Below are 23,192 nucleotides of genomic sequence, written 5' to 3' on the forward strand. Positions count from 1 at the left end.
TTTTTGTGTTATTTACTAATGACCAAACCTGCTGTTTGAGCAAAACTTGAATGGACTGAATTAAATCACGGACAGAACAAAAGCAAACCTTAAACAACAGCTTTGTAAATACAGATTCCAGTTTTATACTTTACTAAGCATAAATGCTACCCACACAGCACTCATCACTTATTTCCATATATAATTACTTTTAAGCTAAAATGGGATTTTCAAAGCTGGCCACAGGATTTAATCACGCATCATCTACCAGCATTAAACTGAAGATACATAGCAGACAGGAGGCAGACCTGTACACCAAGGGGCCTCTTCCCATCTTGAGCTCAAAAATTATTCAGTTGATTTTACATTCTGAAATCTCTTAATTACTTAATTTGAAAGTTGCTTTTGTGAAAAGGAAAAAAATAATTAATAGACTGGAAAGGATAATACAAATTAAAGATTTCAAGTATACAATTTTTGATCATTCTGCAAATGATTTTTACTATTGCTTATAAGTCACAATCTATAATTTCAGTTATCAGCATTTTAGAGGCTTAGCTAGTGATCTAGTGTGTTTTTCATTTATGTTCTTCACTCATGATCTGGAGTGTTGGCAAAGGCTTATGAATGAGTGCTTTAGCTTCTTTTTCACAGTATGTTATCCAAGATATTCAATCATGCTGGTTTATGTTCAGCTAATTCCTTAAATGAAAGCAGCAAGGGGAATACCACATTGCTAAACAAACCAAACACTGGAAACTCTGGGCATTTCCATATATCTAGTTACTGATAAAAATTCTAATCATAAGAAGGAAGAAATAATACAAAAGAAAAAAAAAAAGGGAGGGGGCCAAATAATAAAACACACAAAAAATCATTAAGTGCGGGGAGAGGTAGTAACTACACAGATGAATGGGTTCTTCATTATAAAATTTCTTGCTTTCAAATCATGTTAGCCAAAGAATTTTTCACCCCAGTTTCTTGAGCAAATCATCCAGTTAACCACAGCCAAGCCACAGCTGCAGTAGCTGACAATGTGGAACAATATTCACCCTAGGCCAGGCTTCCAAAGTTTAGTTTTCACTTCTGCTAATGCTGGGGTAGGAACATCTCTCGGTGATGGCTCCTCAGGCAGTGTCTGCATGCTGCTTATGGAGGCGCAGCTTGTGAACTTCTGCCATAAACAACACTGGTTGGTCAGTCACGCATAACTAACTTAACGTTCATACTTATGCCTTAAAAAGCCTTTTGAAAGAAGTTTCAAAGAAAATGAGAATAGCAATAAAAGATATTTATTGCTTTTATTTTTTTAACCATAAAGAAGAATAAAAGCACAATAATTCTTTCATATGTCTATCAATTTATTTAGTTATTAAAATAATGTAAGAATTGTCTTTTACCACTTAAGAAATTTACTGTGTGGAAAAATTTTAAAATGGAAGAAGAGCATTTATACAGAATGTAATCTAATTCCCATTTTCATGGTATTCAGCAACATCTTCACCCATACAAATGACAGTGCTAACTTTAATACTCTAAAAGCCTAAATACTGCTGAAATGCTAAATATTGATCAAGTCCAACAAAATGAGTTAAGTGTGGAAAAAACAGTTACCCACCCATGAAACCTAGTTCTGGAAGCCAGTAAAGTATTTTTGCAAGTGTATATGGAATTGGAAAGGTCCCTACGTGCTCTCAGGTCCCTGGGAGATAACTTTAGTACAGTTGGAGGAATCACTGTGTGAACCCTGAATAGCCTGTAGTTAAAGCAGTTAAGTCCAGTGTACATTCATCAATGTCCTTCAAAAGACTGGCACTAATCCCACTGAACATAATAGCCTATCACCTAGGGTGCTCACTAACAAGTGGGTTAAATTAAGTCTAATCAATTCCAACTGTAATTCCAACTCACAGTTCCTCTGTTATCTATCTTGTACCACCTACTTCTGTATCACCACAGGTACTTTCCCACCAATGATGGCTTCCTGGACAGAAAGAGCAAAAAACCAGGGGTACACTGGTATTCCTGACCCTTATTTTTCAGAACATTTATGCATTTTACACTGGCAAGCTATTACATAGAAAAAAAGGCCTGTTCACTGCACAGGCATCAGAACGTTTATGTATATCCTTGTCTCACACATGCTCCTCCATCTGGGCACCCTAACTTCTATGAAGCTCCCCACTCAGTATGTGAGATTTCTTGAACAACCTTTTGGCAGTCCATTGAATAAAATGGAGCCTAACTCCAGCTCAGTGAGTCACCCTGCCAGGTTGAGACACCTAAAAGTCTATGGATCACGCCCTATAAGCTTTGTTATGATTACAAAAAGCAGATGCATACCTTTCTAGTGACTGATGCTATTCTTTTTTTTTTTTCTTTAATAATGATGTGTAGTAGGGAGAATGATGATAAAAGTAAACAAAATTTATCAGGGAGTATCAGAGTGATTTATTTGCATTCTGATTCAAACAGACGACAGGAATTCTGGTCACTCGTCTTCAGAGTAAGTTTTGGAGTACTTTAGACATGAAATATTTGACATATTCAGTTACTTACAAAATGCGGAATATTCTTCTACACAGTTCTGCATCGAATATCTAAAATACATAACATGAGGGTAATTCTTGGGCTAAGGGAGAAGGAAGTTAATGAGGTATTGTTGCAAACATAAGCAGGGAAAGTTGCCACTGCCCCCTGCATTCAAACGAATTCAATGGGCAACCTGTTTTCATGGCTGCTTCATCTTTTTGTGATGGTTCTGTATTCGTCTTTCCATGTTGTTCCCAAGCATAAGAATCTCTTCCTCCTAACCTTTACACATTCAACTTGCCTTCCCATGGGGGACCTCTGGAATGACTACTGACGACTGGCAAGAACAAGATTTTTCAGGTAATTGTTTGTTTCATGTCAGAATGCTAAAGCGAAGTGGTACTTGCTGCACGCCGCAAGCCACACGTTGCAAAGAAAAAGCCCAGTATTCAGATGCTTACAGAACATGTTCCCTTCTAAGGCACACTCTCAGTGAATCAGAAATAACTCTGTTCAGGTTAATGGATTTAAAAAAAAAAGGATAACAAACCTGTTAAATGTTAATGCACAACTACTTTTTCTTCAGCTGGAAGGAGAAACCATTCTCCAGTTCTGCCAAGTTACACACATCTTTTTCCTGAGATAGACAAATTACAGATACACGGTCTTACTGTGCTGAGAAAATGAGGAATCACACTATTCTTTCCCACCATCAGATCTTGGGAAAACTAGGAAGCTTATTAAACTGTATGACAATTTCATTTCATGGTATCTCAGGCCAATTGCTGCCATCCTCTACCCCCTCCAGCTCGCCTTGACAGATGCAGAAGCAGCAAGCTGCTCCAGCCAATGTGCTACTATAGCACTTAGTAAGGTGCAACCAAACTCCTGCTGTATTTGGTTTCTGTGTTTCAGGTGGAGCCAAGATGAACATGATAAGCAAGAAGAAGTGCAAATTGATACAGAGTTTGCCTTGCAAATCAAGACAATCCAGGTATTTTGTAATTACATTCAGTAAAGCGCAAAACAGTGGTTTTAATTTGTAAATCATTGTATTTATTTTCCACTCCTCTAAGACTACTAATGTAAAATATTTGCTATGACAAGGTTGTAATGTTGGTCTTTGCTCTTTAAAAATGTTACTTGATCCATAATAAATTATGACCGCTCTTTAATCTCACTTGACAATCAGGGATTCAGGCAGTTTCCCTGCATCCTAAATATGAATCCAGAACAATTTATCAATTTCTTGGATAACAGCCAGTTTGCTTAGTTCCCAAACACTGGGAAGTGAAGTTACCAAGAGAGAGGTAATTATATATGGATGTTGCCTATGGAGCTTGTATTAATGGTGTCCAAATAAATATTTACTGATAATCATCCATCCATCAGGTGGAATTCTAGTTCTGTGAAGAACCAGGAATTTCATGGACAAAATGTTTCAACTGGAAGAAATAAAAATACCAGATATTTTGAAAGAAATCTTCCTGTTAAGTCATAATCAAAGATTATGAGGACCTTCAGAGGTCCTGCATTTAGCACAGTCTTTTTAGGAAATATACACTGGCAAAAGGTATTTCCACCCTCCCCCTCCTTGTAAATTCCATTATGGTCATTGAGGATTGGCACTAAAATTTCATGTGGTACTCATATGGTAATCATATGGTACTGTATATTTCATTGTTTACAGAACTGATGGGTAGGGGCAGAGCAATTGACATTCTCTACCTAGACTTGTGCAAAACATTTGACACTGTCCCATTTAACATCCTTGTCTCTAAAATGGAGAGGCATAAATTTGATGGATGATCACCTGGTGGGTAAAGAACTGGCTGGATGGCTGCATGGAGAGATCTGTGGCCAATGGCTCATTGTCCAGCTGAAGACCAGTAATGAGTGCTGTCCCTCAGGGGTCGGTGTTGGAACCGGTCTTGTTCAACATCTTTGTCGGTGACATGGACAGTGAGATTGAGTGCACCCTCAGCAAGTTTGCCGATGACACCAAGCTGTGTGGTCTGGTTGATATGCTGGAGGGGAGGAATGTCATCCAGAGGGACCTCGACATGCTTGTGAGGTGGGCTGATGCCAACATTATGAAGCTTAAACATGACAAGTGCAAGGTCCTACACCTGGGTTGGAACAATCCCAGGCACAGGTACAGGTTGGGCAGAGAAGAGATTCAGAGCAGCCCTGCAGAGAAGGACTTGGGGGTGTTGGTTGGTGAGAAAATGAACATGAGCCGGCTCCAGCGTGCGATCACAGCCCAGAAAGCCAACCGTATCCTGGGCTGCTTCAAAAGGAGCATGACCAACAGGTCGAAGGAGGTGATCCTGCCCTTCTACTCTGCTCTTCTGAGACCTCACTTGGAGTATTGTGTGCAGTTCTGGTGTCCTCAACATAAAAAGGACATGGAACTGTTGGAACAAGTCCAGAGGAAGGCCATGAGGGTGATCAGGGGACTGGAGCACCTCCTATATAAAGATAGGCTGAGAAAGTTGGGGCTGTTCAGCCTGGAGAAGGCTGCATGGAAACCTCATAGCAGCCTTCCAGTATCTGAAGGAGGCCTACAAAGGTGCCAGAGAGGACTCTTTATTAGGGACTCCAGTGAATAGGACAAAGTGCAATACGTTTAAACTTAAACAGGGGGAGTCCAGGTTAGATATAAGAAGGAAGTTCTTTACTGTAAAGGTGGTGAGGCACTGGAAGGGGTTGCCCTAAGAAGTTGTGAATGCTCCATCCCTGGCAGTGTTCAAGGACAGGCTGGATGGGGTTTTGAGCAACCTGGTCTAGAGTGAAGAGACCCATCCCATGTCAGAGGGGTTGGAACCAGATGATCTTAAGGTACTTTCCAACCTAAACCATTCTATGATATTTTTCTATCCCACTTTAAAGTGATGAAGACCAATATTTATTTGTTTCGTTAACAGAGACACTGAGATCCAGAATCCCTACACAATCAAAATAGAAACAAGCAGAACACCAAACTTAGTTGACTCAACAAAACCTCCCACAAACTCCAAACATTTTTATTTTTTTTCCCTTCCCTCCTGGGAAATTACAAGAGAGTTTTCTTGCATAAATCCAAAGTCATTTTAAGCAATTGAAATGGGAAGGCAAAGTAAGATACAAGATTATCTTGGCAGGGAAGACAAGATTCTCACACTGTATGGAGGTGGATGATCTGATTTCCTCAGGGAAAAGACATTTTCGTACATAAAATATTTAATTAAAGATTGTTTTTAAAGATCTATTTCAGGTGTCTTGCTTGTTTGCCAAGTCTGTGCTAAAAAAAAATCCACTATGTTGAATATTCTTTTGGATTATAATGGAAATGTATGCATAGTCACCCTTTTTAATCTTAGACCTTCAAACACAGGTAAAGGAAATGGAATAAGAGTTGTTACAGAAATTCTGTAGTGGATATTTAATTCTAACCATCCACTAAAAAGTACATGGAATTTGGGATGGGAGAACTGTTACAATGATAAAATTTAAAAATATTCTATAAACCACAAACAGGGAAAATATCAGCTGTTTTGATACCTGGGATATGATGAAACTCACGTACATGATGAAAATGTCTCTGTCTTCCCTAGTATTTCGTTTTAATATGAAATAAAACAGATTAAGTGTACTCTTACTCTTTGATGCACATGAACTTTTCTAGAAATTAAACTGTAGTATTAATCTGAAGATTTTTCAGTTCATGCTTGAGCCTATGGAAAGAGAACATCAGGAAAAATATTCTGATACAAAATTAAAAGGTTTTAGGCATTTTTTTCTTTTTCTTTAATTTTTTTCTTTCCAATCCTTCTATACTTTCTTGTATAAGCAGAGGATGATTTTTTAAATATAAATCACAGACTGGTCAACTTGGTCTTAAACCAAAGACATGTCCTTATAAAGACCCTGTTCCATTTCTGAACTCTGAATGTCTTTGATAACATCCCTGATAGGCCCTGTATCTTCATAGGGACATAGATTCAGACCTAATTTCGCTGACTGGCTTGATATGAGACACCTCATTTACAGAAGTATAATTGCCGAACACAGACTAAAACTAGATGCCAGTATAGTCAATATTAGGCGTGTTTCATCCACCTAACTTAATTATAACCCTTACAATTACAAGCTTATATGTGATTAAAGAACACTGTTTGGATCTCTCGGATATGTTAGCACCAGTATAAGCTTTGACAGTGCTGAAGGATAGTATTTATTCACATCACTATGTACTATGTATCCTGAGATTAGTAAGACTATTAACTTCCTGACTTTTTACAGCTACATTGATGGTCTGTCTGCAAGAGCACTCAGGATAAGGTGAGAAACAGAGGTTGCATAAGGTAATGTGGTGGGCACCATGATAAAGATCACGGGATTGAGCTCCATCAGCTTTCCTCAGTCCTTCTGCCATTGTGAAGATCTCATGGCAAACATCAAACAAATGTGGTAAATCTGCAGTCCACCCAGAAAAGGTCTGGCATCATCTACTAATAAGGCAAATGATACTGGTAACCTGAATTCCAACATTCAGGGACGGATTTAGCGAGTCCTCCTCAACAGGCAATAAAAAAACCCAAACAAATGATTTTCCTGGAGCATAAATCATTTGACTGACATTATCTGCCCCATTCCATAGCAGATATCAGTTTTCAAAGTCATTGTGGTTAACTCCTGGGATAGGTAGGCTCCAGATAAGAGTTCTTTTATATTCCACTCCTTTGATGCCACAAACAATTTAGATTTGTAATGGAACCAGATAAAAACAAAGAGTGGAGGAGTAAAGCAGGAGAGGAGGGAATAAGTGGGAGTGGAGGGAATAATATCACAGAGTCATCGAATTGTTTACATTTGAAAAGGCCTTCAACATCATCAAGTCCAACCGTAAACCTAGCACTGTCAAATCCACTGCTAAACCATGTCCATAAGTGCCACATCTACATGTCTTTTAAATACCTGCAGGGATGATTACTCAACCACCTCCCTGGGCAGCCTCTTCCAATGCTTGACAACCCTTTTGGTGAAGAAATTTATCTTAATATCAAACCTAAACCTCCTCTGGCACAACTTGAGGCCATTTGCTACTTGGGAGAAGAGACCTACACTGATCCTACTACAGCCTCCTTTCGGGTAGTGATAGACAGCAATGAGGACACCCCGCCCCCTCTTTTCTCCAGGCTAAACAACCCCAGTTCCCTAAGCCACTCCTCATAAGACTTGTGCTCCAGACCATTCACCAGCTTCGTTTGTCTTCTTTGGACACATTTCATGTCTTGTAGTGAGAGGCTCAAAATTAAACACAGTATTGGAGATGAACCTTGACAAATTGTTCCAGATCTTCCCTGTTCTGATGGTTAAAAGCCGCCTTGTACTGTCCAATTTAAATCCAGTGTCCAGTGTACTGACAGCAAGCTATATCAATGTGTTCTCACGGCAACATTGCTCCTTTGCTTCTGTAGTTGTAGTCCCATCTTTGTGGTTCGTTCTTTTCATGCATTTATGGAGACCAACACTACTATTTGAGTCTTTGCTATGCCTAATTAAAAAGTCCATCCGACTTCCAGTGCTTCATGACACAAAAGCAATAAAAAAAAACCCCAAAACCTCATGGGAAATAAGCAAAGCATTCACTTTCTCTTACCTCCTCTCAGAGTACAAATCCTATTTATTTACTCTCTATAGTACTTTAGTTTCACACAGGCCCTGCTCTCCAGGATTTGCAAACAGAGGATTACCCTACCTCTTACTGAGCATTGTTGGAGCTATTACAATGGATGCAGTATACAGCCAGGTGGTTGCTTCTGAAATGAAGAGGAGCAAAAAACTTAAAATCAACATTAAGTCATGCAACTTTTAAAAGGGATCATTCTTCATTAGTCAAAGTAGTTTCTCCCATTGATAAGTAACAGCTGACATAAAAGGTATTCCAAATTTACTCACACAATAGCTGGCTTCTCTGGATACACTCCAGACAGTAGCACCTGCATCAACTTAAAAGGCTTGGAACAAGAAATTTCAGTGCACCAGAATTGAAAAGTTTTCACTTTGATCCCCAAAACCTCAGTTGATAACATTTCAAATTGTGATGTAACATGTACTTTTCTCTTGTACAATGTTGGTGAGGAATGTGATTTTGCATTTTGAAAAGTTTTCTGGTGTAACCCCAGCCGGTAAGGAAGCCCTACAGAGGTGCTCGCTCACTCACTGCCCCCTGTGACATGTAGGAGGGAATCAGAAAGGTAAAAGTGAGAGAGCTACTGGGTTCACATAAAGACAGTTTAATGGAACAGAAAAGGAAGATAATGATAATAATGATAATAAAAGAATTAGAATATACAGAACAAGTGATGCAGAACGCAATTGCTCACCATTTGCTAACTGACGCCCATCCAGTTCCCAAGCAGCAGCAAACCCTGGCCAGCTTTCCCCCAAGCGTATATATTGAGTGTGACATCATATGGTGTGGAATATCCCTTTGGTCAGCTGGGGTCAGCTGTCTTGGCTGTGTCCCCTGTTGAATTCTTATGCCCCTTCAACCTTCTCATTGGCAGTGCAGGAGAAGCTGAAAAGTCCTTCACTTGGTATAAATGCTACTTAGCAACAATTAAAAGCATCAGTGAGTTATCAAAATTATTCTGACACTAAATCAAAAAACACTAAACCAGCTATAGAAGAAAATTAACTTTATCCCAGCCAAAACCAAGAGAGAGATTAAAAAAACCCAAACCAATGAGGTATTTAGCCAAGCCTCTGGCACTAATCTAAATCTACATTATTACCTTGAGGCACGTAATAAAGATCATAAGTATTCTACACACTGCTCTACTGTAGGATGTAAGAGTGCCATTACACAGCTTGGCTGCAGGAAGAGAGCCAGGTCATGGTCTTCCATAGTGAAGCTTGTGTTTCTGCTCCTTCTCACTGTTTGTCTTTTCATTGAGAAATTTACTACATTGGACATAATATCTATTAATGACGTGCCTGTATAGTATTCATTATTTAGAAATGTGTATTTACAGATTTAATGCAGTGTTTCACAAGCATCTTGTATACAAAACGCTATACTAAGTCAACAGAAGACCTAGCATGTGCCATAAGTGAATATTCAGGGGAAAATTTAACATAACAGCGCCTCATTTGTCAGAAATTGTTTGAGTTTTAAAACAAATATATAACCCTTTCCACATCATGTTCTGTTTCCAACAAAACACATGTTGTTAGGCAATGAAGTCAGCTTCTGGTCTCATAACAGCCACTGCAGACATTTGAACAATAATCTGTAGTCAATTTTCACAAAAACTCCAGGAGGTTTCTAGAAGACAAGTTTTCAGGGAAAATGATCAAAAGCACCTACAGGCAAGCCATTTAAAAGCCAGCATACTAAAAAAAACCCAACAAAAGTGTAAAATGGAATCTGCATCTGCCGGCTTTGGTGCTAAGTTTTCATCTTCCTTTATCAGAAGATGCAGAAAAAACCCTGAGGACTTTCAGCATATTGAACTTATTTGTCACAGTAAAATTCCTATTGTACTTTGTTCATTTACATAGGATTTCTTGGTACAGCAGTTAGCTAACCAAAAGGTCTGTTGGGATATTTCCCTTGGAAATGTATAAGTTTAAACCTTATCATTTAAACACTTTGAGGTTATGACTGCACATTTGTCAATAACCAAATGAAGTTTTAATGAGCCCATCAGAAACAATATTAATAGGTTTATGTTCTCCCTAAACCTATTTAAACCTATTAACTGTCAAGATTTTAGTAGATCTTGATTTTGTATTTCTTCTCACTGTACCTGACAAGCTGAACTGTACATTTTAGTGGTGCACAAAGAAACGTGTGAAAATCATGCAAGTTCATCTCAGCTGTTTCCAAATAACACAGAGTAGAGCAAAACCAGATTTAAATCCATTTTCTGACTAGAATAAAACTGACAACTTTTTCCAGATCCTGATTTCAACTCAGTTGTCTCATATTTATTTATGAAAGCTACCAGTAAATAATTTTACTTCCAAAAATGCTCTAAGCTCTTAGACATTATTTTATTTCCGACATAATTTGAATCATATGCTTTCCTATGCATGCTCAAAACCAGAGTGAACAATTTAGCTTTAAAGTAATGATCTGTGAAAGAATAACAGTCTTACATTCACACTCCTATTGGAATACATTAAGAATGGATCTATATTTTTTTTTGTGAAAATAATATTTGTCCAAAGTGATAGGCTAATGGATGAGACTAATCTCAAATGCCTTGAAGTTACAGCTTGTGGGACTGCAGACAAATCAGGTAAATGACATATCAAATTACCAACTAATCTTCAAATCATTTAAGAATGCTTGCAAGACAATGTAAGCACTGGGCAGGCAATAAGCCATTTACCTTTGCAAGCTGATGCATTATACCTTGTCTCAAATTGGTATATGAGCATGGAAAAATCAACTATATTTTTTCTCAAGTTTTTGCTCTAAAATGAAAACATTTTCATACATCAAAAATACCTTAGTGATTATTACCATTCCAGCTTCACATCAATGAACATAGAAAATGAACATCAATTCCTTTTTCAAGATTTACTAAAATATATCATGCCACTGTTAATTTTAAAAGCTCTTCCTGAAATTATTTTCCCGAGACACATGCATTATTTCTTTTTTAAAGAACACATATTGCCAGAATGGCCATTGAAGCAATGTATAAGGTTGTTCCAGGTTGTATATGCAATGTATATAAGCAATGTATATAATGCAAATATATAAGCAATGTATAAGGTTGTAAGTTGAAGATAGTAAAAATGTGATGGGGTAGATCAAAATGATTTGTGTAACATAAAAAGCCAGTGACTGCATTACAGCATCAGAAACTGAACTATATTTTGAATTCCAATGCAACCCTCCAAGGGAAAGACGTACTTTTAAATGCCTTTTCCTGTTGATACTGAAGTCCTGTATAAGAATATCTTTTAGGCATGGTCCATGGAAACTCTGCTTTCTTTCTATGGCTACAGCCATGCAATGTGTCAACATTGCATAAAATTTTATGAGTTCTAACCATTCATACATCTTCAAAGAAAGATCTTTTATAAATGTCTCAGCTGTCATTACTTTCACATGTAATTGGAGCTCAGCTACAATGTATTTCAAAGTGCTTTCCCTTTCACAAAAGTAAAGGCTGAATTGTTACAGATGGTAATTTTGGCAGATGGTTGTATATGAAACTAAGTTTATAATTAGGCCAAATCTGACTTGTGCAATTAAGGCAATGAAGATTTGGAAAATAAGAAGTGTCAGATCATCCCATGATCAGCCTGGTGGCCACAGAAAAGTGAAGAAACCTGTTCATTCACACTTACAGAATGTATTGTCTAGGGGAATATTTCTTGCATGAAGTAGAAGATAAGCAACCTTTCATGCTCAGAGTACACACTAAAGTAACGACGGCTTTTTACCTACTTAAGTGTATAATCCTTTTTTCTTCAGTCAAGGTTAATGAGATGGTCTGAAGCAATCTAACAGCTCCCTGCTACTGAGAGAGCTCTCAGCATCTCCTTCTCTGTAGTTTCCTTCCTTCTGACATTCACCCGACCCCTCAGCAAGTCAGTAAATTCACAGTGACTAGCTAATTCAACTCAGAGACAGAAAACTAATCCCTAAGGAATGAGTGGAGGAGAAGAGATGTGCAAGAATGAGAAGACTAACACTACTGTTTTCAATGGAAATGACCTCTTGGACTCACTCTAACATATATCAAGCTGCAACTGAAGTCATATTATATCTAGTGTCAAAAACCTTTCCAGACTGGTAATTGTGTGTGAAGGTAGCATTGCCTGTTTTAGCACCTTCTGACTTCAACTGTGTTAAATATTTCTTCACTTTTGTACCAAGAAATATCAGTAACGTCCAGTAATTACTCTCTAGACTAATTCTTGCCTATTACTCAGTAATTTCTTGCCCTCAGCTTTCAGCCCTCCTTCATACGCACACTGTTTCCATACAATGCTTTTGACTATTTTAGGACCACTTTTTCTCTTACATTCTTTTTTCCAATAGGGTAACCAGGAGTTTTTTTTCAAGATGGCTGATCATCCCCATCATAAAAGCATCCCCCTTTTACATTTGTCTTTCTGCTCCTACTGCATCCCAGTATGCTGGTTGATTTGTTTTACTGCAAGTAAAATACAGAGATTTTTCATCCATTTTTCTCGACCAAGTATTGCTATTAGAACATTAAAAACCAGCTTGTAAGTAGTTTTATAACTAATTAAAACTTCTTATTAATGTAGATACAATTAGTTCAAAACATTCCTTCCAAAATGCATCCCCCTTGCTCTTCAACACAACGAACTCCACTTGCCATCATGCCATCTGTTCTCCTATCTTCTCTAAACCTTTACAAAGTTCCTCAGAATCTCCTTTAGTTTCAATTAACCTGAGTAATTTATGTAGCTTGCACATGTTGTCATCAGTCTGTGAACCCGCTTACCAGATTGAACTATATGAGATTGCTGACAATTAGAGAACATTACCTCTTAGGTTTTTGCCATGTTACAAATTAGACTCATTCCTACACTTTGCTTTTAGTCTCCAAATCCTTTTTTCCTCAAACCGATGATTTTCGCAGGGGTTACTTATAAAAAGTACAGCTGTAAAATGTGTTTACATCCTGTAGAGATTTACATCTGGTGAAAAGTACTCAAGTGAATTAAAGAACTTCAGTTGTCTGTAGTTAAACTATTCTGGTACATGTTCCATAGCACCCTTGTTTCAGATGTACTGATAAACTCACGCAAATACTGACACAATATAGTATGATTTCTTCGATTATTTTTACACCTAGTTCTCAAAAGTTTTCTAGAATTGCACTTAAAGAAGACACATTAAGTTGCCTGGCCTATCATAAAATTTGCTTGGCTTCTGTAATGAATCTCACAGAAAATATAACCCACCATTAAGAAGATTAGTGCACATCTCCTCAAAGGGCACTTCGAAACTGTAATAATAACTAACGAGTGTCATCATATAAATAACGTATTCCACAGAACAGTAAATTCATTCTAACCATGAGATGGTTAGTTTCTACATATGAGATAAAGCACACTAAAACCAGGCTATTCAAAGGATTAATATTTGAAGTGGGTCTCAAGCAGATAATGGGAAATAAAAATGCCCACTGGACAGACTACTACAAATAATCTAGAAAACGTTTACCAGAGATGAAGCTTAGACTGTGTGGGAGGAAACAGGATGGTGACAGAGACACCCTCAGCATTCAGGATGCTAAAAGCGCTGAAGTTTTATTATCAGAGGTGAGGATGCTGACTTAAACACAGCCAGGAAAGATGCACACAGAAATAAGGGTCATTTTGTGTCTTTTTTTGAAAGAAGACCACCTGTATTTGTGGCAGAAGAAAACTGGTCGAGGTTTATGAACACCGCCCCGTCTTGAGAATGGAATTCAGTTTTTAAAAATAGCAAGATTTTCACTGATTTTAGTAGCCTCAATAAAAGGGCTTTCACTGCCCAGCATTATCCTATTAAAGGAACAATTACTGAATAAATTTATCTAAATAGTTTGGAACAGACTTGTTTATAGCCAGAATTTTTAAAGGATGTGGATTTGGAGACTGCATGGCAAATCGAGGGTACATTCTTTGCCAGAGATTATAATACAGATCAAAGCAGCTTCAGTGACAGCATTTAAAGTCACAATTTATAAATAAGGCTCTTATTTCCCTGAAAATAAAGCAATACCTATCAGAACCATTTTAATTCATGTTAAATACAGTACTGATAGGTTTTGTTATTAGAATAGAAATGCTGTCCACACACTGTAGAATCACAATAATTTGAAAAAGACAGCAATTATGAACACTGAAGATACTTCTTTTCTCCTCCTTTTTAAAATAACCACCAAAAAGCTCTGTTTATTCAGGAACATATTTTTTAATCTGAATGAAAGAGGGTGCCAAGCAGTTATACAAGCTTCCTAAATTCATTTGGCTGACTAATGTTCCTATTCCTGCATGCTTCAAAGCAGTAAAACCAATCTCAGGAAGAGCTGACATTTAGATCTATATCAGTTTAAAGACATAATGCATAATATTGTCTGCTTGCCATTTAATGCAAAAGACAAATTTTGCTGAGTTCACTTAATAATGAGCAAATGGAGGCTGGAAATTAGAGGGCTGGAACTTACAATTCTTTACAATAAACCATTAGCATGTTTAAATTTCGACTTCCCTAAATTTCTAAGCACTTGACTTTTCATTTAGAGAATTGTTTTGCATATATGCAGCATATTATTAATTTAAATGCATCATGTCTGACTCTTCACTGCCTTACTTCAGTCTACTTCAGGTAGACCACGAAAGTCAGCACCTTGGTATCCTACTCCCATTTTGTACACAATTATGAAATCTGCATAAACAGGACATTTTTGGATCAACATGAAATGGAGGAAGAAACTTTCTTACACACTTCAAGATCTCCACATTAACAGACACTGTTCAAAACAATCACACTTTAACTTAATGAACCTTGCACATCAGTGTGTTACTCCAGATTTTCAGTATGTGCTTAGACATAAGTAAGTTCATTCTTCTGTCCAGAAGCAACTCTTATAGAGAGTTGCACGATTTACACAAAGTTCATTTTCCATTCTAAACAGAAACAGATTGTCAGGACATGCACAATTTAGTTTTAGTCTGACTTATATAGCCCAAATAATTTTCTTCTAAAAGTAATTAGAGGTCACGTGTTACTAGACAGACCAAAAAAATCCATTTAGCAACGATGTACCATACCGCAAACATAAACGGAAGACATAGATTACTTTGCTGCTACCAAGCAAGAACAAGATAGGAAGGAAAAATCTGCATTTTTTCCTCATACTTCCAAATTAATATAAAATGCATATACGTATCACATAGCATCATAAAACTCATTTCAAAAACATAATTGAGCACTATTAAGGAGAAATTAACTCTACCTGTCACTGAATTCTGGGTTACACATAAAGAACAAAAATGCACAAAGAAAAACCTATAGATCCACTCGACAAGAATGGTTTAAGATTATCCTGTACAGGACTCAGATAAGCCTTTATTTCCAAGAAGGTTCTGCTGTGCTATCCTCTGCCTTACTTCTTTGATGATAAAGCACGGTGTGAATTCACACACAGATTATGTTGCTGCTGTAAAGGAAATACACACCGCTGACACATATTTCTGTGCATGTGTTATTCTAGGCTGAAACTGGATATTCTGGTAAATCAGTTGTGCCATGGCTTGCACACCACACTTAGAAACTTCACTGCATGTAAGTTTGTGCACAAACATATGCCCGCATCCACTTAGAAAATACCAGCTGGTTTTGCATGGTGTATGCTCCCCTGTATGTACGTGGGCGCTGGTTCAATGGGGTGAGACATTTGGATTCCTTCCCAACTTCCGTAGGTGCAAGGTAAAAATTAAAATCATGTAATGTACTTGGGAGGAAAGATACCAGAAGGCTATCCGCACAAGTGATCCTGCCTACATCAAGTAGAGAGATGCCAGCCAAAGAAAATGTAGAATATAGGCCCTATCATACTATAAATAGATTGCATATACTTAACATATCTCCAAAGCTGTACATAGGGTGCTTCTAAAAGCTTCTTATGGTACACCTAAGGAAGAAATGGTTGAGCTACCTGGGCTAAACTTATCCTTGGTCTTAACTGTCACTGAACTGATGTCCCTGGAGCTGATGACAGAAGAACAAATGAAAGGCAGAAGACCAGCTGAATAAGACACTGGATGAGGGCTTATTTTCACTGAGACTGTTAACATGATTGCATTGAAGCCAGGCTCAGTCATGTAGGACTGGCCAAACTACACAGATAGGACTGGCAGACCAATGTTTTCAGATTGATTTGCAGATGCCTAAATCTTTCTGAATGCAAGTTCAGAGGCTGGCATGATTCGCAATCTGTCAATTTGGGTTTGTGGCTTGAAATACAATCCCCCCCCCCCCCATTCCTGGTTCATGTGTCAGCCACCCTCAAGATTAAATAAATAAACCTTCAACAGAACAGTATCAACAAGACAGATGAGACAGATAGGCCCTTCCTGAAGACCTAAGTTCCTATCCAAGAAAAGATGTGAACTGTGCCTTTCTCACTCCAGTGAGTATGCTAAGGTGAATTCTTTTGGGTTAGCCTTTTTCTCTGGATTGAAACAAGGCTGTTCACCAACCCAGAGGTAATCTTTGTAGACCATATACTCATCCATTTGTGACAGCCCAGTCTAAACAAGGCTCTGCTGAACATCAGTCTGAGCAGAAGGGTGCAGCCCACCTCTGCCCCAAGTCCAAGGCTGCCAGCACACACCCCTCTGATCTCTCAGCTCTGCTGCCCAAAACTGAAGAGAAGCCAGTGAAGGTGCACAAGTGAGATACCTAGCCCGACTGCTAATAACTCTTCATTGGGACATTAAGAAGTACCATTTGAATGGCAGCTATACAGGCACCAAATGGGAGAAGAGGTAGCTCTTGAGGCTAATATGACCTTGAGGATCATTCCTCAACCTGATCTTCTCTACCCAGTATGTTTTGCAGCAAAAATGAAGAAAAAGAATAATAACCAAATACTACAGTTCCTTCATGCTTACAAGTGCTTTTTCACAGCAGTGAAGGTTTGGGGCTAGAAGATACCTGAAAGGCAGACTTCTTTGAGAGATCCTTCCAGGAGCACTGACGACTGTCAACCAGTGGTCAGCTAACGGCTTTGCCACGGGGAAACCTGCACTCAAACCCCCAAGCCTGCACCAACTGGTCTCACTTCTAGTGTCGCTTCAAGAGCTGATGAACAGTTGGAAGCTCAGGACTAACTTACTTATTTACCCACTTTCTGCAGAACAGTGTGTTCCAAAGCATGGCATGGCTGCAAAGCAGAGAGTTCCACAAGGGCCTCCTTGAGGCAATACCTGCAGACACCTCTTAGATCTGATGCTATTTTCACCATGCACTCTTACTTAGGTATGCTCCACACAGCCATGAAAACACAAAAATATGTATAAAGTAGAAAATTCCTAATTGGATTTAAAATGGTTATCACATTCATCTACCTTGTATAACTTAAAACATTTAAAACAAGAAACAGCAACAGATCATTCACCCAGTGGCTATCAGATAACAATAGGAAATTAGACAATAATTTACTGCCTACATTACTATGATCCCAAGTGTTCATTAATCTGAACTCCTAAATTGGCTTTTATTTAGACATACAGTAGAAATAACATGTCCATTAGTGTATCTACTTTCATAGACTTCAGATATATGCATGGTACCAGCTTTAATCAAATAAAAAAACCTATTTTTGTTTTCTATGTTTAATTGTAACACATTTTCATTCTCATAATGATAAATGTCTGATACTATTTACATTTGCCAATAAATAAAACCATCCAGCAATGAAACTGCTATTTTACACGCTCCCCACCATCAGTTATTTCGGCATCAGTAATATTTACGAACATCTTTTTTGCAGGTTTACATATGACTCAGTACCCAATGCAAACATGGGCCAACCCACAAGAATAAAGAGGAGTGCTACCCCTCTCCACTCACCTTGTATTTGTCCATTTCCCTTTTCCACAAGTGCACAGGGAAAAAGAACAACAACAACAAACAAACCCAAGTGGATTTGGACACTGCAAATCCAGTTAAAAGGCTGGTTAACCTCAGGTTTGGCATACCAAAGACCAGGGTCCAAACAAATGCTTTCGTTTTCATCTGTCAGCTCCCACACCGCTCAAATGGAATTGCGTAGGGAGATTTTTCCTGCCTTGCTTCAAATAAATGGGTGTTGTGTTTACATACTGCATACTGAGCATTGCCCACCCGAAGCCAAGGGCTGCATCTTGCCAACTCTTAACTTTCGTACAATATGGTGATAACATGAGCCAGCATACCATTAAGTCACATAACAAAACTTGGAGAATGGCACTGCCAGCTTGCAGAACTGCACCTGAACGACTGACATGCAGCGCACAAAGGGAGAAACTAGATTTCAGTGTGATGGCAGAACTGGGTCAGAAGCAGACTGGGTTAGCTGCCTCAGTTTAAACTACAAAGCCAAGTGCTGCATAGTTCACGGAAATAAAGACCTACAGGAGCACAATACAAGCACGCCAAGAAAATAAAATAAAAATGAAAAGATCATAAACAAGCCTTACAAAACGCCCCCCCCCCCCCTTAATTCTTCCAGGTCACCTTCTGCTTATTCTCCATATGACACCTTATTCTAGGATGTTCTTTCCAGCTGCAGTACTCGCAAACTGGCCTCCCCTTCCCTAAGCAGGGTCAAAACCAAGGGAAAGAAGAGACCTTAGTCCACTGCTCAATGTGAACAGCACATTCTTCTGGATCCAGCAAGTTCTCTTTTTCTCTCTGATGAGTAGCAGATCTATAGCTACCATCAGCTCCAAATGTCTTACAGCAGCTAGTGTTCATTTTTGTGTGAAATGAGCAAAAAAGATGGGAGATCAGAGCTCACTATTTCCCCTATAACAATGACTGCAAGCTCGCACAAAGGTATCAGATACCTGCTTTGCTTTTCTGGTTTAGCCTGCTGATATGAGAACTGGATCAGGCAACTTGTGTACTAATTCTTTTTCCAGGTATTATTCCATAGTTATTTCTACAGTCTCCCACTTCAGTGACACAAACATACCACGGATAGGACAACCTAAGAAGGTCATTTAACTACCATTAATAATGCACATGTTCAGAGTTAAAAAGCCAAGCTGAGATCTAAGACACTTCTAATACTGAGGTTTCTAAGAGGTTGTGCATCTAATCCACTGCTGAACCAAGTATTTGTGATACCTTACCATTAGCAGCCTTCTGAGCCAGCCCCATGGGTGACTCCTCCTTGCAGCATATTTCTTAGTAACTTAATCCTACTTAGCCTGCCTTCAAACCATACAAAGAACAAGCAAATAAATCTGCCACGTTTTTGCAAGATTGTATCACACTAGCACCACTCATTCTCTTTTATTCAAAATATCACCAGTGATATTTTACTTGTAAAATACTAGCATGCATGAAAATGAGCATAAACTCACTTCTGATAATAGTTTTAATTACTGAGTATATAAGCCTGCAAATCTTCTCATACAAGTAATCCTTCAATAAGATTAATTCATGGAAATAGTCCCATTGAAGAAGGATTTGTATGACTGGATCCCATATGCTTAATCAGATTTTTAAAGGCATTATTACTTTAAAAAAATATAAAAACTCCAGGAGGTGTTGGTACGTTCAAAACAAGGGGTTATATATTTATCGAACTGTTTAGTTTCAGAAACCATCCTTCTGGGGCTGACACTGCTGGGAAACATGCTTCTGCAGTTCCTGTGGTTTCTCAGGTTAAGGCTGATTTAAATAAACTGACCAACCTGGAGTCTGGTGTTCAGCCTGACTTGTCTTTCAGCACTTTCATTCCACTGACACATGACTCAGCTACTCCTTCAGCTGCAATAGTTATATATTATCCCTGTGTAACATTACCACAAACATCAAAATCCCTGATTTATTTTAAGTACTATCCAGGTACTACTAAGTGGTTCTCACTTTCTGCACTACTGCAGAATATTTTATTATAACAAATGGAAACTTCTTTCCGGGCTTCCCAATCCTTTTTACACTATGCCAGTTACCAGTCAAAACAATGGCAAAAGTAGCCACAGGAGAGCATACAGGTTAAAATGTGTTTTTAATGTGCTGAGTGTCCTCCTTCATGTATCCACTTCACTTGCTCCCTCTTTGCACAAGGGCCTTTGTGGCTTTAGTGGAAAGTCCTTCTTGAAGTGTCTCCTGCTCTGATCCCCTCGGAATGATTAATTGTCCGATATCACATTTCTTTGTTAATCCTTAAAATATAGGAAACAATCCTTTGGAGAGCTAGGAGTCTTGTCACTGCCTCCAGAAAGCAGGAAGCGTAACTGCTTGAAGGCTGACAGATGCTTCACCAACCATGACAAGAAGCTGTTCCACAGGCTACAGCTCGTGAGCCCCTGAGTCAAGCCATATGGTCCCGAATGCCAAGACTGCCTGTCTTTCCCAGTTTACAATGAAAGAGAGATTGCTCCTGCTTTGGTCTGAATTTGCAGAAGTACTCTGTTGGCTTTAGAAGATTACAGAACATGTGAAATAAAACGCTTGACTGCTTGCACTCGTATATCCTCATTTGTTTGCTGAACAGTTTTTTCTTCTCTGGGGAGTGAGCCCTATGTATATGGTTCCATGGGCTACGATAACATCCTGCGACTTTATTGCCGTCCACTCCAGTATTAACGCATATACCTAAGCACACATAAATATGTCTCTTACGCTTTAAGAGACCATTCCAATCTAATAATGTACTCAGCATATTTGACCAAGTTTGTATATAAGGTCTGAAACAACAGCTCTGCGGTGTAAGGCATCTTTAGCCATCTAGAGGGAATAAGTAACAACAATGGATATATGGTGTTAGAATTCGGAGCTGATCATTTAACTGTACCTCAGCATCACAAAAATTAAGTCTCCAAGTTATAACTTCTTAACCATGGTACATTCTCTAGTTCTTGGGCCAGTTGAAATTTGGATATTTCAGAAAGCAAATATTTCTAATCCCTGTCACATCTTGAAAAAACTGTTTAACTGCCCCAAAGACTTCAGTAAGGTCTTCTCCATTTAAAAAATTGATACATGTATTTTGTGATTTTTCCAGTGACTGTATGCTGAAGTGCCTACAGGCTGCAGGCGTGCAGGGGACCCAGCAACTGCCAAGAAATAGACAAAAGCAGACAGTATCTCGTTCCTAACCAAGACGCAGAGGCGAAGGCAAAATCCCCAGCACAGCACCCGCTGCACTGCTCACTCAGAGCTCAGTCTGGCACGGAGTCCCGAGGTCAGCCAGGATAGAGGGTGGCGGCACCTCGCAAAGTCAAGCCTTCAACTTCTTGGAGTTCCCCTGAGCTGTGTATTTGTTACAGGGTGACTTTTCACTCACGTCTGTCCCCATCCATCCTTTCAAGAAAGCAACGCACAGCTCAACCACTGTTCTGTATTTCTACAGAACTTGGAAAAATAGCGGCAGGGACGCCCGCCACGGTTCAGAGCAGGTCTTGGCAGTGGGTGCGGGAGCGCGCGGGGCGGGATGTGGAGCTGCCCGCCACACCGGCTCGGCTCCGCAAGACGGAGCGGTTCGGATGGAGCCCCGCGCACGGCATCAGCCGCGGCACCGACGCCTCCGATTATTGCCCGTTTTCGCACTCAGCCTGGCAGTGTAACGCAGGCCACTGATGTATTAAGGCAATTTTTCCAAGTGCCTTCTCAGATCTCCCACGGCTCAGCCGCAGATCAAGCCGCTTGCTGCAACTTTTCCACGGGCGACGACGGCAAGACGGGCGGTATCTTTTCGTCTCCTCCCACCCCGCTCTCCCAAACCGCTCACCAAGCGCAGCGGTCGCCATCCCCGGCTCCCCTCATCTCCCGGCTCCCGGTGGACACCCCCACGGACACTGGTGCGCGCTCCTCGCACGGCGGCTGCCCCTACCCGCGCACCGCTCTCCGCTTCAGCAGCTCCCCGGTCGGCGGCATCCGCCGGGGACCCGCGGTCCAGCCGTTGCCCCCGGCAGCCCCTCGCCCCCCGGCCTCACTTACTTGTGCCTTCTTCATAAGGAACAGCAGCACTGCAGTCCAGCCCAGCCGGCCGTGCGCAAACTCCCTTCAGCGGAACTGTAGCTCCAGCATAACGCAGCAGCGGATAGTCCACGCATTGGGGTTGCCCACGGCGAGCCCCACGCTGCCTCCGCCTGCCCTGCTGCCCCCCGCCGCCGCTCTGCGCGCTCCACTGCGCCCCACTCCCTGCGCGTGAGCGTCCGCACTGACTGGAGGCACTCCCGGCGTCTGGCCAGGTCTTTTATATCTCCGATCTGCCTCCAGCAGCGGCGGCGGCGGCAGCGGCAGCACAGGCAAGACACGCCTTTCCCCTCCCTCCCGCCCTCCTGGAGGAGCGAGAGCCCAGGCAGACCACGCAGAGAGGGGGAAACCCGAGTTAACTTAGGGGAAGTTGGAGGCAGGAACAAGCCGGGCCTGCCCTTTCCCCGCACGGAGGGAAGCGCGTCCGCCGCTGGGCTAGAGGGGGAGCGGCAGGCGGGGATGCAGGAGGTGCGGGAAGGGGGGAGCTCGGCACCCCGGCCCTGGCAAAGGGGAGTGAGAGCAGAAGGCTTCTCCCGCCCAATGCCCGGGGGTCGGCAGTGCCCTGGGAAGGCGACCCCGGCCGAGTGGGGCGGAGCGCGGCGGGGGTCTCCAGCCTCCTGCGCGGGGGGCGCCGATAGCGGCCGCGCCACTCGAGGACAGTTAGGCTGCCGGCGGGGAGCCAAGCCCTTGGGTTGGGCCCCCCCACCCACGCCGCTGAGAAGGGGGGGTCCCTGTGGGGGCCCCTCCTGCCGCCGGGGCGCCGCCTCATCCCGCGGCGGGGATGCGGCGGGCTCGGCGCGCTGGCGGGGCTCCCAGGCGCTGCGCGGTATTTTCAGCGTAGCACGAGCTGCGGCAGCGGCGCGCACGCCCAGGAGGCAACTCCGGATTTACGATTTCCATTTCAGCGCTGCCTTTCCGTACTCGGAAAGTCGGAATACAAGTTGGG

The 23,192-nt window shown here is 40.7% G+C and overlaps 1 protein-coding gene across 3 annotated transcripts in view; it reads right to left on the reverse strand.

Annotated features, from left to right (window-relative positions):
- Positions 1-22,485, reverse strand: part of KITLG (KIT ligand) — a 57,011-nt gene extending 34,526 nt beyond the window's left edge. The window contains exon 1 of one of the 3 annotated variants that reach the window (XM_065669913.1): positions 22,208-22,485. In XM_065669913.1, coding sequence (XP_065525985.1) covers positions 22,208-22,222 — 15 coding nt within the window. In that variant the 5' untranslated portion in view covers positions 22,223-22,485. The remainder of the gene's footprint in view (positions 1-22,207) is intronic. The other 2 variants (XM_065669922.1, XM_065669903.1) reach the window with 2 other exon arrangements.
- Between the last annotated feature and the right edge of the window lie 707 nt (positions 22,486-23,192).

Source organism: Lathamus discolor, chromosome 1 (assembly GCF_037157495.1).
Source record: "Lathamus discolor isolate bLatDis1 chromosome 1, bLatDis1.hap1, whole genome shotgun sequence".
Lineage (NCBI taxonomy): Eukaryota > Metazoa > Chordata > Aves > Psittaciformes > Psittacidae > Lathamus > Lathamus discolor.